The following is a 16,537-nucleotide window of genomic DNA, read 5'->3' as shown; positions in this document are numbered from 1 at the left end:
ACAGAAACCTGTTTCCCTCAAACCTTGTGGTTGCAGCTTTCCGTACGGTAAGGCTTGATACTTTGCTAAAAATATGAAACTTTGATGGAAGAAATGTATCAATTACTGCTATAGAGTTAGGTAAGGTAGAACAGGGAGAGATGGTGGTGTTAACAAAACTTGGTAAGATTGGCCTAAACTTTTATAAATGGGTACCTAGAGTTAAAAAACAACAACAACAAAATAAATAAAGACTGAACAAACAAAACTTTCCAAAATGTCCCACTGGTTCCAAAATTTGTTTACATTACCTAAGAAATACCCTCAAATCACATTTTGGGGATGTCTTAAATATTGTAGACTTTTTAAAAAAAAATACACTTTTATCTTTTTTTCTGACTATAAAGATAATATGTGCTCACTGCAAAAATAAAAATAAAAATACAAAGAAGTGTCAGAAAACAAAAATCATCCATAGTCACTGTCTAGAGCTACCCATTATTTTGGTATACCTCTTTCAGATATGTTTTTTCTATGCGTGTATACACATACATTTTAAAAATAAGCATACAGGCTGGGCGCAGTGGCTCATGCCTGTAATCCCAGCACTTTGGGAGGCCAAGGCGGGTGGATCACTTGAAGTCAGGAGTTCGAGACCAGCCTGGCCAACACTGTGAAACCCCGTCTCCATTAAAGATACAAAAATTAGCCAGGTGTGGTGGCGTGCACCTGTAATCCCAGCCACCCAGGAAGCTGAGGCTGGAGAATTGCTCGAACCTGGGAGTTGGAGGTTACAGAGAGCCGAGATCACACCACTGTACTCCAGCCTGGGCAGCAGAGTGAGACTCCATCTCAAAATAAATAAATAAATAAATAATAAAATAAAGATAAGCATACATAGTATGTACACACACTACACGTGTTGCTTCATAGCCTGCTGTTTTTTTTTTAAGGCAGTATATTGTTAATATTTTCTCATGTCGGTAGCTACCCTTCTGCATAATGCCATGGCTGTAGAGTATTCCATTGTAAGAGCATAACATAATTCTCCTCTACTAGTCCCCTACCGATGGATGTTCAGGTTGTTTCTGGTTTTCCCCTATTTTTTGGCAATGCTGCAAGTAACAGTCCTGTGACCATTTTTTTTTTTTTTTTTTTTTTTTTTTTGAGACAGAGTCTCGCTCTGTTGCCCAGGCTGGAGTGCAGTGGTGCGATCTTGGCTTACTGCCAGCTCCGCCTCCGGGGTTCACGCCATTCTCCTGCCTCAGCCTTCCAAGTAGCTGGGACTACAGGCGCCTGCCACCACGCCCGGCTAATTTTTTGTATTTTTTAGTAGAGACGGGGTTTCACCGTGTTAGCCAGGATGGTCTCGATCTCCTGACCTTGTGATCCGCCCTCCTCGGCCTCCCAAAGTGCTGGGATTACAGGCATGAGCCACTGCGCCTGGCCTCCTATGACCATTCTTTACACAGAGAAGGAATATAAAGGCCTAGATTATATGGCCTAATCTGATTGCTTTTTACAAGGAAAGACTTTTCTGTTTCTACTTAAACCTCTCATTTTTGTTTTGTTTTGTTTTTTGATCTGCATATAAGCACAGGAGTGACTTGTATATATAATGTGAGGTAGGAAAAATATATAGGTATATGGGGCTTTTTTTAGTGCCTGTCACAGAGGAGGCGGGTGGGTTTGTTTGAACACCTCTGCCTTTCTGTAACACTGATAAAGCTGAGAGAAACCAGAGCCCAGCAAGGGCAGGCAGGAAGCAGGCCTTCAAGTCTATACTTCCTAATTGCCTCCTCCTGACAGTTCAAGGACCAGGTGCCCTTCGAAGGGGCCAGGAAGGACTGTACTAACAGATTCCACTTGTTAGTACATACTGCCACAGGCAGACACCTATGTGCACCATGCAGAAGCATGTGAAATCAACCAGGGGACCAAAGCTAGAGAGACGTCTCACTTCTGATAACTGAGTCCCCCTGAAGACTCAGTTAGATGACGCCATCTTGCTTCACATCCCTGGCTTTCAAGAGTGGAGGCTCAAGCCAGATTAGAAAGAGACGGTAGAAGCAGTCATGCTCAAATAAGTTCTAGAACAAAGTGGGGCATAAATAAATGAATGAAAATAAAATGATACAATGAAAAATGAACTTTGGCATTATGGAGTTAATGCCAAGGTTATTCAAATAATATGACATATAAGGCTGAGGAAATATCAAACTATCAGCATAAAATTGTGCAGCCCTCCTTCTCCAAACCATTGCCCAAAGAACATAAGGAAATTCTCCCTGTTTCCTTGGGACACTAAGCAACCCAGAGACCTCTTGAAGTATCTGCTGACTTGGTCCTAATGTAGCTTTTGTACAGTTCTCAGAGGCTCTTGTCAGGCCAGCCAAGTGAGGAATGCCCAGGACACTCAGTGTGAACAGTGACAGAAGTAGCGAGAGCGCAGCAGTGCCCTTGGTTCCTCTAGGTCGGTCTTCACCTGTGCACTAACAGTGGGTTTTTTTTTTCCTCTTGATCACAGTATGCCACCGATTATAAAGTCATGACCCACAACAGCAGCTCTGGAAATGTAACCCATGAAAAGGTAAAGCTTTTTATAAGGTCACTTGTAAAAATATGTCTAAAGCAAATCTTATTTCTTCTTTGAAGGAGCATACAGGACGTGGGATGAAAACTTTGGGGTTTGAATGTGCTATTGGAGTGAACAGGTTAGGTTTGCTCCTTTGGTTATTTACCAACATGGCCAAATACCATATTGCTCTCAAAGCACTACAATCCTCAGAGGATCCGTAAAACATTTTGTTTGTTGATTTATTTGTTGTTTGTTTGTTTGTTTGAAACAGGGTCTCGCTCTGTTGCCCAGGCTGGAGTGCAGTGGTGTGATCATGGCTCACTGCACTGAACTCTTGGCCTCAAGTGATTCTCCTGCCTCAGTCTCCTGAGTAGCTGGGACTACAGCCGTGTGCCACCATGCTCGGCTAATTTTTTTTTTTTTTTTTTTTTTATGTTTGGTAGAGACAGAGTTTCACCATGTTGTCAAGGCTGGCCTTGAACTCCTGGCTTCACATAATCCTCCCACCTTTGCCTCCCAAAGTGCTGGGATTGTAAGTGTGAGCCTGTCCCTGGCCCCAGAAAACATTTTATAAAACCTTTTCTACCATCTAGAAATGTAATTAATAAGTGATTTAAACTACCCCTACACCTATTACATTTTTTAAAAATCAATATAAGGGAGAAATAAAAATAATTTCTAATAAAATAATCCATATTTTACCATGTAAATATACAACTATACTAGAAGACATAATGAAGTTTACAGATACTTGCATTTACTTAGAATAAATAAATTGAGATTTAAAAGCAGTGAGATAGAAGTCAACTAAATATTGTAGGCACATTTTTTGCTATTTTTCTGCATATTTTGAAATACATGCTAAATAAATATTTTTGTATATGTATACAGAATTACCCCAAACGCAACAGCTACAAGTGCAGACCAACATTATGTCTCATAGTAGTGACTTGGATATTATTCTAAAATGGCAAATAACACTTGTTGAAGTTCGGAACAAAATAAAGTCTTCCTTCAGTTTACATCCACTTGATATTCTTGGAAAATCCAGTGAATACTAAAACTATGCAGAAAAAATATTTATGGGTAAAATGGAGTTAATCCTAGCTCAGTGCATTTTAAACAGCTTTTTCTCCCTGTATGACTGTCTGATAGGATGCTCTGAGGCCTGGGGGATGTAGGAAAGTCTGCATTTGGTTGCCTGAACATTTCAGAACGGTTGGCATTCTTAGTACCCTGCCTACTATTTCCCAGTAAGACACCACAATCATTATGACAACCAAAGTGCCCACACACATTCCAAAAGTCCCCTAGTGAATGATATCCCCCCTGTTCATAAATGAATCCAGTCAGTGGCTCTTGATTTTAAAAAATGGAGGTCACTTCCCTCTCTCTGGCCAGAGGACGTGGCTGGACGTCCAACTGGGCCCCTTCTGACAGGCCCTGGATTCCACAGCTGGGCTCATTGGGATGTGGGTGTCAGCTAGGCCTGCTTTCCAGGTAAGTGGCTCACTTCTGCATGCCACCCTCTTGGCACAGACACTTTCCGACGTTATTTCATTTGAGCCTTAGGACAACCTGATCAGGTAGGATTTAGTACCCCCACTACAAATTACTTGAAATGATGGTCTTCCAAGGTTGATCAAGGCCATTTTGACCAGTTTAAAAAAAACTAATTGTTGCCCAGGTGCAGTGGCTTACGCCTATAATCCAAGCACTTTGGGAGGCCAAGAAGGGAGGACTGCTTGAGCCCAGGAGTTCATGACCAGCCTGGGCAACATAGCCAGACCCCATCGCTACAAAAAATAAAAAATAAAAATTAGCCAGGCATGGTGGCACATGTCCATAGTCTCAGCTACTTGGGAGACCAAGGTAGGAGGATTGCTTGACCCTGGGAGGTCAATGATGCAGTGAGTCATGATCGTGCCACTGCACTCCAGCCTGGGCAACAGAGCAAAACTATGTCTAAATAAATAAATAGAAAGAAACCAAGAGTGATGAGTAAATGCTAGAACACTAATTGTCTCTGCAATAACTTTAAGTTTTGGCAAATATGGCTGCTGTGACTTCTCCACTGGAAATACTGGTTACCTGTGAGCATCCACCTCAGCTGACATACACTTGCCTTCGCTGTAAATTTCACCCAGGCATTTAAGCAGTCAAGCTTTAAGAAAGAGGCTAGGTGCAGTGGTTCACGCCTATAATCCCAGCACTTTGGGAGGCCAAGGCTGGCAGATCACCTGAAGTCAGGAGTTCCAGACCAGCCTGGCCAACATGGTGAAACCCCGTCTCTACTAAGAATATAAAAATTAGCCAGGCACGGTGGTGGGCACCTGTAATCCCAGCTACTTGGGAGGCTGAGGCAGGAGAATCACTTGAACACAGGAGGTGGAGGTTGCAGTGAGCCGAGATTCTGCCACTGCACTCCAGCCTGGGCAACAGAGCGAAACTCCGTCTCAAAAAAATAAATAAAAGAAAAAAAGAAAGAAAGAGGAGCAGTGTGTCCTCGCTGGTTCCAGGCTTTCCTAAACCCTGTGGCGAGAAGACTGTGTAAAGGCATAGCAGGTGTGGGCCTTGTCCCCAAGGTTGGGATACTGGTGACAGAATGAAAAGTCAAGGACCTAGCCAGGCATGGTGACTCACGCTTGTAATCTCAATGACTCAGAAGGCTACGGTGGGATGATTGCTTGAAGCTAGAAATTTGAGACCAGCCTGGGCAACATAGATACGTATCTAAAAAAAAAATTTTTTTCTATACTAGCCAAGTATGGTGGCGTGTGCCTGTAGTACCAGCTACTTGGGAGGCTGAAGTAGGAGGATCTCTTGAGCCAAGGAGTTTAAGATTACTGTACTCTAGACAGCAACAGAGGGAGACTTTGTCTCTAAAAAGAATTAAATCAATCAAGGACCCAGAGGCTCAAGGACACTTGGAAGGGTGCCTCTGACCCGTGGCTCTATCTTCCATGGCCACTTTGATCTCATGTAATAACTTGCCACAGACACACTCCTCCTAGGCTTTAGTTGAATCATTAATTCATTAAACAGTGATTTATTTGGCAACAGCCAGGCGCCCTTCCCAGGTGCTGGACTCCAGTAGTGCTCAATACAGTCAAAGCCCTGCTCTTACAAAGCTCATGTTCTAGTGGAGGGAATCATGTAATAAATAAGTATATGTCAGCCAGTGATAGGCACCAAGAAGAACACTAAAGCAGGGCAAATACACAGGAAGAGTGTGTTTGTGTTTGTGTGTGTGTGTCTGGTGATGGGTACTATTTTAGCAGGGTGGTCAGGGAGGTCTTCTGATCAGGTGAGGGAGGAGCTATGGGGAGATGTGGGGGAAAAGTGATGTAAGCAGCAGGAACAGAATCTGCAAAATCCCAGCGAGACTGCCCGGGATGCAACTCTGGTTGTTTGTAGTCCCCTGGCCCCACTCAATGCTAAGTTTGCCCAGGTGTGTTACAGCCAGCATACCTTGCTCCAAACCCACCTGCCACCAGCCTCCTCTACAGAAAGGGAGTCATTTCACTGGAAAAATTATTGTAATTGCCCTCAAATCTCAGAGTTCGTTCGAAAGCTGGAACTGCCTGACCTCAAACGCCACACCTTAGAATTGCAGACCTGCTAAAACCAGCTCTCTTAATTGTTAAAACAATTTTCTTACTGATGTAAGAAATTACATAATAAATGTGCATAGTTTGGGGGTATATGTGATAATGTAATACATTCATATAATTTGTAAAGATCAAATCAGCATACTTGCGATGTCCATCACCTTAAACATTTGTCTTTTCTTTGTGATAGAAATATTATAATTATTCTAGCTATTTTGAAATGTACAGTAAATTATTGTAAGATATAGTCACCCTACTGAACTATCAAACACTAAGTGTATTTCTTCTATCAACCTGTACACTTGTAACCATTAATCAACTTCTCTTTGTTCCCTCTCCCCCCTACCCCTACTGGCCTCTAGTAACCACCAATCTACTCTTTGTCTTCATGAGATCCACTTTTTTAGCTCCCACATATGAGAACATGTGATATTAAAACCAACTTTCAAATAATAATTGAATTTTCTGGTTTCATTGAATCTTGACCCTTAATTCCAGTTAGGACTTGGGACATTATCAAAAAGCGTGAGTTGACAGCCCCAAGGTCAACACCAGGTGTTAGCCATCCAGCTCATAGAATCCTAGTAGGCCAGTAGCAGAGCCAGCAATAAATCCCCCAAATCATCTCTCTCCCCCAGCTTTCAGCTGTACCCACTGCACCCAGCTTCAATAAGTCAAGTCCCGGGAGAGAGTAGTGATATTCAGAAGTCTTGGCCAGGTGCAGTGGCTCACACCTGTAATGATAACACTTTGAGAGCCTCAGTTGGGAGAATCACTTAAGCCCAGGAGTTTGAGACTGGTTTGGGCAATTTAGGGAGATCCCATCTCTACAAAATAAATAAATAAACCTAGCCTGGCATGGTGGCACATGCTTGTGGTCCCAGCTACTCAGGAGGCTGAGGTAAGAGGATTGCTTAGAACCTGGAGATCAAGGCTGCAGTGAGCCGTGTTCATGCCACTGCACTGCAGCCTGGATGACAGGGTATAACCCTGTCTCCAAAAAAACAAATAAATAAAAACAGTCGTCTTATTGTCTGTGGAATTAAAATAACATTTTAAGAGGAAGACACTCCAGACAGAGTGAGCCTAGAATGATCTCCAAGATATTCCATTAATATAATAATAGTTCTTGTTGGTTTTCATTTGCCAGACACAGTCTAAGTACTTTACATATATTAACATATTTAATCTTCATAGCAACTTTACATATTAGCTATTGTGACTATCTCCATTTTATAAATGGGGAACTGAGTCAGAAAGAGGTTAAGTAACTTACCTAGACTCCCACAACTAGGAAGTAGTGAAAGTCAGGCTCCAAAGCCAATGCTCCTTAATTACTATTACTGCTGCTCCTCTATAAGTGTTATCTATCAACATAAACAAAAGCGCCCTATACGGTGATCATTGTCCTCACAATGAAAAGTTGGAAGAAAGGCCAGGCGTGGTGGCTCACGCCTGTAAACCCAGCACTTTGGAAGTGCTGAGGCGGGCAGATCACCTGAGGTCGGGAGTTCCAGACCAGCCTGACCAACATGGAGAAACCCACATGGAGAAACCCCTTCTCTACTAAAAATACAAAATTAGCTGGACGTGGTGGCGCATGCCTGTAATTCCAGGTACTTGGGAGGCTGAGGCAGGAGAATCACTTGAACGCAGGAGGTGGAGGTTGTGGTGAGCTGAGATCGCCCCATTGCACTCCAGCCTGGGCAACGAGAGCGAAACTCTGTCTCAAAAAACAAAACAAAACAAAACAAAAAAAAAAAAAAAAGAAAGAAAGAAAAGAAAAAGAAAAGTTGGAAGAAAATGAAAAGCTACTCCATCATAATTTTTATGATATATATGAATCCATGGCTTTTGGTACATTTCATGTGAATCACACCAGCCACCTAGGTGTCTCCAGTTAATTTGGAAATTAGAAAAGTATTTAGAAAGAAATTTGTGATGATTTTGAGTACCTATCATTTGCCAGACACTTGGGCTAGGGCCCAGCCTTTGCGCTCAAGCTGCAAGGGCTAGGGAACACCAATGATTATTTCATAACATGTTGGTGGGATAAAATGTTTGTCTAATATATGCTTGCAGTAATGAGATTCAGCATTGCTGGAAAAAATTAAGAATACAGTATGTCTATGCATTTTAAGTCAGTGATTTGGGAAAGAGTATCCTGAAAAAGTCCATGTTGATCATGAAAATCTTCTGTGAAGTTTGTCGGCTAGGAGGTCACTGTAAGAGCCTCACAACAAAACTCTGTGGACATTTAGGAGTCAAAGTTACAGTCACTGATTTGTTATCTGAAAGAAATTTTTTTTTTTTTTTTTTTTTTTTTTTTTTGAGCCGGAGTCTTGCTCTGTCGCCCAGGCTGGAGTGCAATGGCATGATCTCAGCTCACTGCAACCTCTGCCTCCCGGATTCAAGTGATTCTCCTGCCTTAGCCTCCCAAGTAGCTGGGATTACAGGCACCTGCCACCATGCCCAGCTAATTTTTGTGTTTTTAGTATAGACAGGGTTTCACCATGTTGGTCAGGCTGGTCTCAAACTCCTGACTTCAGGTGATCCACTCGCCTTGGCCTCCCAAAGTGCTGGGATTACAGGTGTGAGCCACCGCACCCAGCCTGAAGGAACTTTTGACTAACCAGCTCTTCTTTTAAAAGCAGCCCTTTGAGGTGGCTGTCCAACCCCTATTTGAATATATCGCCACGACAGGGAGCCCACTACCTTCCACTTTAACCTATGCCATTTTGGGCAGCTTTCAGAGTTAACTAGAAGAAATTTTTGCTTGTTGGCTTTCTGTATCCTCGGACTACATCTTCCCTTAAGTTTCCTACCCCTTTATTTGCAGAATTGCTAATTGTTAAAGAAAACATGAGCCTTTTCTCATTCTGGGTACACTATTTCAGTCTGGTGGGGACGCCAAGCAAATACATCTTTAATTCTCACTCATCTGTTGTAAACTTGTTCTATCCTCTCTGATCCTGCAGATCCCCATAGGCACTGAGATAGAAGGGATGAACATTTTAGGATTGGTCCTGTTTGCTCTGGTGTTAGGAGTGGCCTTAAAGAAACTAGGCTCCGAAGGAGAAGACCTCATCCGTTTCTTCAATTCCCTCAATGAGGCAACGATGGTGCTGGTGTCCTGGATTATGTGGTGAGTGCTGCCCTGCCGCCTACTCTCTGTCTCCTTCTTCCTGCCATCCAGAAAAGAGTCCACCTTGCTGTTCTAGGTACCTGTGTGGGGCCACCTGGCACAATGCTGTGTATGTGGTTGATGCACCATGGGCCAGGCTTGGTACAGGGGATGATGGAAGTGGAAACAGTTTCTCCTCTTGTCCAGGACCTCAGAGAGCCAGGCATGCACCACAGTTACCAGTCACTTCCTCAGTGTCCACACTGACCCCTTGGTGTTTCCATCACCAGGATCTGTTTATGGGTTCCTACCACCAGCCAGTTCATGTGGGTTGCCCATGTCATCTTGTGGGGCAGTGAATTCCATTAGTTTGCTATCTGTTGCATGAAATAAGGTTCATTTATCTGAAAATGATAGACTTGAAGCTTCAAAGGGACCCTTTACTATAGTAGTTCACAGCATAGAGGACAAGGACAAGTCCATTTTCACCCCATGCATATATAAAGTTGGAATGCTCTTCTTTTATGTAGGCTTTTTTTTTGAAACAGAGTTTTGCTCTTGTTGCCCAGGATGGAGTACAGTGGTGCGATCTCAGCTCCCTGCAACCTCCACCTTCCGGGTTCAAGCGATTCTCCTGCCTCAGCTTCCCGAGAAGCTGGGATTACAGGCGTCCGCCACCATACCCAGCTAATTTTTTTTATTTTTAGTAGAGAGGGGTTTCACCACGTTGGCCAAGTTGGTCTCAAACTCCTGACCTCAGGTGATCCACCCGCCTCGGCCTCCCAAAGTGCTGGAATTACAGGTGTGAGCCACTGCGCCTAGTCCTTTTATGTAGGCTTTTAATTTGTAAATGTTTCTTTGTGTCATATCAATGAAAGCATGATTGTTAAGTAACAATTCTTAGATTGGTTATTTGCTAAAAGGTAAAAATTTGACCAGCTCCCTCACTCCGAAATCATACCAATTCCAGTATCAATCTCTCATAAGTTTTATCCTGCTGTTTTACCCAAACCAGACCTCTCTGGCTTCTACTTAATTTTTTTTTTTTTTTTTTTTTTTTTTTTTGAGACGGAGCCTCTCTCTCTTGCCCAGGCTGGAGTGCAGTCATGTGATCTCGGTTCACTACAACCTCCACCTCCTGGGTTCAAGTAATTCTCCTGCCTCAGCCTCCCGAGTAGCTGGGATTACAGGCACCCGCCACCATGGCTGGCTAATTTTTGTATTTTTAGTAGAGACAGGGTTTCACCATGTTGGCCAGCTGGTCTCTAACTCCTGACCTCAGACAATCCGCCTGCCTCAGCCTCCCAAAGTGCTGGGATTACAGGCATGAGCCACTGCACCCAGCCACTTCTACTTGTTTTTTTGTTTTGTTTTTGTGTTTTTTTGTTTTCTGAGACGGCGTCTCGCTCTGTCGCCCAGGCTGGAGTGCAGTGGTGCGATCTCGGCTCACTGCAAGCTCCGCCTCCCGGGTTCAAGCCATTCTCCTACTTCAGCCTCCCCAGTAGCTGGGATTACAGATGCCCCGCCACCAAACCCAGCTAATTTTTTGTATTTTTAGTAGAGACGGGGTTTCACCGTGTTAACCACAATGGTCTCGATCTCCTGATCTCATGATCCGCCCACCTCGGCCTCCCAAAGTGCTGGGATTACAGGCATGAGCCACTGCGCCCAGCCTACTTAATTGTTAAGAACTAGTTTCTCCTTCCATGCACAAAGCATTTTCCTTATTTTCAACCCGTAAAGATCCCAGAACTTCTCTCTCTCAGATAGTGCTGGATGACAGCTGGACTGATTTTAGGAGAAGTTTGAAATTGAATGGGAGGCTAAGTTTAGACCCCCTACCAGTGATGTTTCTCTTGTTCAATCTGAAAATTCCAGAGCCTGACTCTAACACTGCCAATGCCATTTCATGTGATTGTTGTTCTAGGGAGAGAACTGATATTTTCAGAAAAGAAAAGGTACTTAGATGTCAAGTTCTTTTCTTGGCTTTTTTTAAGTCTAAAATATTAATATTTTCCAAAGTTTAGACTAAAAAAAAAGAAACTGGGGCAGGTGCAGCGGCTCATGCCTGTAATCTCAGCACTTTGGGAGGCCAAGGCTGGAGTATTGCTTGAGCTCAGGAGTTCAAGACCAGCCTGGGCAACAAAGTGAAGCCCTATCTCTACAAAATATAGACAATTAAATTAAATTTAAAAGTAGAAAAAGAAACTGATTGTATTAGTCCGTTCTCACACTGCTATAAAGAAATAGGGTAATTTATAATGAAGAGAGGTTTAATTGGCTCACAGTTCTACAGGCTATACAGGAAGCATGGCTGGGAAGGCCTCAGGAAACTTACAAGCATGGCAGAAGGCAAAGGGGAAGCAGACATGTCTTCACATGGCCAGAGCAGGAGGAAGACAGACGGGGAAGGTGGGGGATTACAATTCAATATGCGATTTGGGTGAGGACATAAATCCAAACCATATCACTGATACTCCCATGTTAGGACATTTGCATTTTTGTTTTGTTTTGTTTTGTTTGTTTTTGAGACAGAGTTTCACTCTTGTTGCCCAGGCTGCAGTGCAATGGCACAATTTCAGCTCACCACAACCTCCGCCTCCCAGATTCAAGCAATTCTCCTGCCTCAGCCTCCCAAGAAGCTGGGATTACAGGCATGCGCCACCACGTCCAGCGTATTTTGTATTTTTAGTAGAGACAGGGTTTTTCCATGTTGGTCAGGCTGGTCTCAAACTCCCGACCTCAGGTGATCCGCCCCACCTTGGCCTCCCAAAGTGCTAGGATTACAGGCATGAGCCACTGCGCCTGGCCGGACATTTGCTTTTAATCTGGAAACCAATTTAGTCATTCCTTCAATTTGATGTACCAGTAACATAAGCAGGTATTCAGTAAGGCAGATCCTGCTGAATGTCTAACTGCAGCAAGAAAGCGAGAGACCTGTTGCTCAGAAATGTATATTACACAGAATTGAAGTTTAAAATGCCTTAACTAGTTAAGGGATCTCAACCAAGTATGGGAGGCATTGTCAGTATTACCGCTTTCTGCAATCTTTCCTTTACTAACTACCCACTCCAAAACCCTAGTACCTGCCTACCCTACACTATTCACAGAAATAACTTTCAGATGTATTAAACCCAGAGTCAGCCAACTTTGCAAGCCACATGCTCTCTATTGCAACTACCCAACTCTGCCACTGTAGGAGAAAAGTACCTATTCACAATTTGTAAATGAAAGAGCATGACCATGTTCCAACAAAACTTTATTTACAAAAACTCACGCTGCTAACTCCTGGATTAAACTAACCAGGGAGGAAGGAAGAAAAGAAGGAAAGAAAGAGAGGAGTCTTCTAAAAATATTAGAAGAAAATATAGAGGCAGGGAAAGTCTTCCTAAACAAGACATAAAAAGCAAAAGCCATAAAAAGCTGCTAAACTTAACCACATCAAAATATAAAAAGTCTGCATGCAAAAGATACTTTGAACAAAGTTAAAAGTCAAGACATTCATTTCTAAAAGTTGATATATATATTTGCATACTGTATATATAGAAAAAAAGAGTTCTGCTTACTGAAAAAGAAAAATCACTGAACAAACTATCAGAAAATAGACAACGTATGTGAAACCTGAATGACCAGTAAACATTTTAAGGGATGCTCAACCTCATTAGAAATAAGGGAAATGAAAATTTGGTTTTACCAGGCATTGATAATGGTGAGGGTGGGGTTTCTCAACCATGACACTATTGACATTTTGGGCTGATCAGTCTTTGTGGGAGGCTGTCTCATGACTGTAGGATGTTTAGCACCATCCTGGCCGCCACCTGCATGATGTCACTAGCACCATGTCCCAAAAGTTGTGACAACCAAACTGTCTTCCAGACAAAATCATCCCTGGATAAGAACCACTGTTGCAGAGGGAAGATTATTCTCCTGGACTGCTGGTGGGAATGTGATAAGGAATAACCACTGTGAAGAACAATAGGGCAGTATCTACTGAAATTTAAAATGTGCACATCCTATAACTTAGCAGTTCACTTCTTGGCATCTCTACCTAGAGAACAAAGGCATGTGGTTACCATGAAGCATGTTTGCAGTGTCGTTTGTAATGATAAACCTGGGAACAACTTAAACATCCACCAACAGGATGATGACAAAATAACCTATGGTATTTCCATTCTGAAGATAATATTTAAAGACAATGAGGTAAAGGTGGAAACAACCCAAATGTCCATCACTGGGTAAATGGATAAACAAAATGAAATAGAGACACACAGCAGAATATTATTCAGCCTTAGAAAGGGGTACAATTCTAGCTCATGCTCCAATGTGGATGAAGCCCAAAGACATCGTGAGTGGAATAACCCAGACACAAAAGGACAAATACTGTATGATTCCACCTTTGTGTACCTAGAATAGTCAAATTCAGAGAGACAGGAAGTACAACAGTGATTCTCAGGAACTGTGAGCAGGGGAAAATAGGCTGTTACGTTTAATGATTTCAAAGTTTGGGATGATGGAAAAGTTCTGGATTTGGATAGTGATGATAGTTGCACAAGAATGTGAATGAACTTCATGCCACTGAACTCTACACTTAAAAATGGTTAAGATGGTAAATTTTATGTATATTTTACCACATTAAAAAATGAATGGGGTAGATTTCTATGTATTGATATGAAAAGATTTCAAAGATGTAATATAGGGTGAAAAAGAAATAAACACACAGATTTAAATACATACCTATCTATCTAATTGCATAGGAGGTAGGAGTGGTTATTTGAGGAAGATCCTGGCTTGACGATGGTACTTAAAGAGGATTTTGGTGTCATCTACATTTTAATTTTTTGAAAGGAGAATGTATTCATGTATTACTATTGGGTTTTTAATTAATAATTACTGCTTAGAATATCTCTAGAAAGAAAACTCAAGAAACTAGTGACATTGTCTCCAGGGAGGGGAAATCTGGGTGCTTGGGATACAGATGAGAGGGAGACTTCACTCTATTCACTCTTTTGTACCCCTTGAAATTTGAACTATGTGACATTATTACCTACGCAATTAAAATTTACAAGTAAAGTCAGCAGTTAGAAAATTCTTCCTGAATTTATATTAATTCAAAACAACTGACTTTTGTTCTTTGTAGCTCCCACAGTCCATTCCTTCCCATCCTGCCTTTAAAAAACTCTCACGCTCCAGGCGTGTTCCCAGAGTGTCATTGTTAATGACTTTTTCCCACGGAATCATGTTGTCTAAGCCACAAAGAATTTAAAACTTCACAAAAGTCCTAGCTTTGGCTCAATTTTCTATCACAGCCACTCTGTGAAATAGGTGTTAGTCTTTTGTGTTTCTAAGTTCTCAGAACAAGCCTGAGCAAAGCCAAAAGTCAGGCTCACAATCCTGGAGGCTTTGATCTCGATTTCCTTGCCTTTCCTCCTGGGAATCCTTGTGACTGGTAGCATCCTTCTGTTAAGGACATACTGTATCCAAGGGGAAAGATGTCTGGGTTCTGGTCCTGACTCTGTTGCCCTTGGTGAGTGGTCATCCTCATTTTACCCAGTCTCACGGCCTGTAAAATGGGGATGGTATAACCCTGACCATTTCGGTTCCTCGGGGTTATCCTAGGGAGAGATGAAAACGGCCTGGTTGAAAGTCCCTGCATTCTGCCTCAGGAAGGACCTGCATCTCTCACCCCAGCCTTATCCCCTACTGATGAGTAACCTGTGCTTGTGCCCTAGGTACGTACCTGTGGGCATCATGTTCCTTGTTGGAAGCAAGATTGTGGAAATGAAAGACATCATCGTGCTGGTGACCAGCCTGGGGAAATACATCTTCGCATCTATATTGGGCCATGTTATTCATGGAGGAATTGTTCTGCCACTTATTTATTTTGTTTTCACACGAAAAAACCCATTCAGGTTCCTCCTGGGCCTCCTCGCCCCATTTGCGACAGCATTTGCTACCTGCTCCAGGTAAGTGGGTTTTGGGTCTCTTCACTGCTCTGAGCCATATTAACATGGAACCAGGTGAGCCCAGTGGTAGATGCACAACCAGTGTCTTGACATACTTTAATTCCTGGAAAACTCTAAATCGGTCTTCTGTTATTTTTTTATTTTTTCTTTTTTAAGAGACAGGATCTTCCCGTGATTGCCCAGGCTGGTCTCGAACTCCTGGGCTCAAGTGATCCTCCCACCTCGGCCTTCCGAATAGCTGGGATTACAGGCATGCACAGCCACACTGAGCCTCACATGATTTCTTAAAATGACCAGCCCAAAAGCTTTTCTGTATTCCCCTGGGGTGGGTTTCTGTTTCATTTACTATTCTACTGAAGTTACCTCATTCTCTTCTCCCTCTTGCTCCTTAGAGGTTAGCAGATCATTAGTTAGCCCAGCTGCGGGTCCCTCACCCTAATTAGGAAGACCTTTCCCTGAGTAAAAGAAGGCAGCCCACCTAACTCAAAATGCATTGCAGGGAAGTTTCTAGAATGGTTCCTGCCCAATTCTCCCTTTCTGGATATGTGAATTAGAAAACGAGTCTGAGGTACCATGGTGAGGGATGCATGCTTAGCCCTCTAGGAGTCCACAATAGTGTGGGATTGTCTAATTTGGCACAAGAGATGCATCCTGTCATTCACTGGAAAACCTTCAAAAAAAACAAAAACAAAAACACTGGGTTTTCCAAATATGTTAAAACTTTCAAAGGATGGCAGCACGTTGTTTCATTCACACATTTAGTTTTGCCTCTACTGCTCACTTCCTCCCAATCTGGATGGCTATTTATATAACACAGAGGTGGGGGTAAAAAAAAAAAAATTAGGGAAGGAAGTTCCTCTGGCCTAGACAAAAACCTGTTTCTCAGCTGCACCAACTAACCTCTGCAGAGCCTGCAGAGCCAGCTAGAGGGAGCAGGTACTGTTCTTATGGTTATCTACTTAGTTATTCTTTCCAAGCTCACAGAGCCATTTCCGGGTTTTGGCCTAAAAGAAAAAAAAAGATCATAGTTGACCATTTACTTTTGGGAGGGGAGCACTCAAGAGAGGAGATGCACATGTAGAGTAATTAGTTGTTTGTTCTCTTGGGAATGTTTTGCACCGGGAGGCAATGTGCAGTTCTTAACTTGGAACACGTGAATCCAAGTAAATAATAGAATAGGTAAATGAAGGCAGTCATATTTTAAGTATCTTGGGAGTTGCCAAAGCCTCGTGTTGTGACAGAAGTTTTAAAGTGATTCTGTTTTTTCCCTTATTTCAAGAGA

At 42.6% G+C, this 16,537-nt stretch overlaps 1 protein-coding gene across 1 annotated transcript in view; it reads left to right on the top strand.

The window, feature by feature from the left end:
- SLC1A4 (solute carrier family 1 member 4) overlaps nt 1-16,537 on the top strand; it is a 34,936-nt gene that overhangs the window by 12,480 nt on the left and 5,919 nt on the right. The window contains exons 2-5 of the mRNA XM_054475962.2: nt 5-47; nt 2,507-2,569; nt 9,147-9,313; nt 15,022-15,255. Of these exons, the coding sequence (XP_054331937.1) occupies nt 5-47; nt 2,507-2,569; nt 9,147-9,313; nt 15,022-15,255 (507 nt within the window). The remainder of the gene's footprint in view (nt 1-4; nt 48-2,506; nt 2,570-9,146; nt 9,314-15,021; nt 15,256-16,537) is intronic.

This window comes from Pongo pygmaeus, chromosome 12 (genome assembly GCF_028885625.2).
Source record: "Pongo pygmaeus isolate AG05252 chromosome 12, NHGRI_mPonPyg2-v2.0_pri, whole genome shotgun sequence".
Taxonomy (NCBI): domain Eukaryota; kingdom Metazoa; phylum Chordata; class Mammalia; order Primates; family Hominidae; genus Pongo; species Pongo pygmaeus.
The sequence above is the reverse complement of the archived record's forward strand: the minus strand, read 5'-3'. Positions and strand labels throughout refer to the sequence as shown.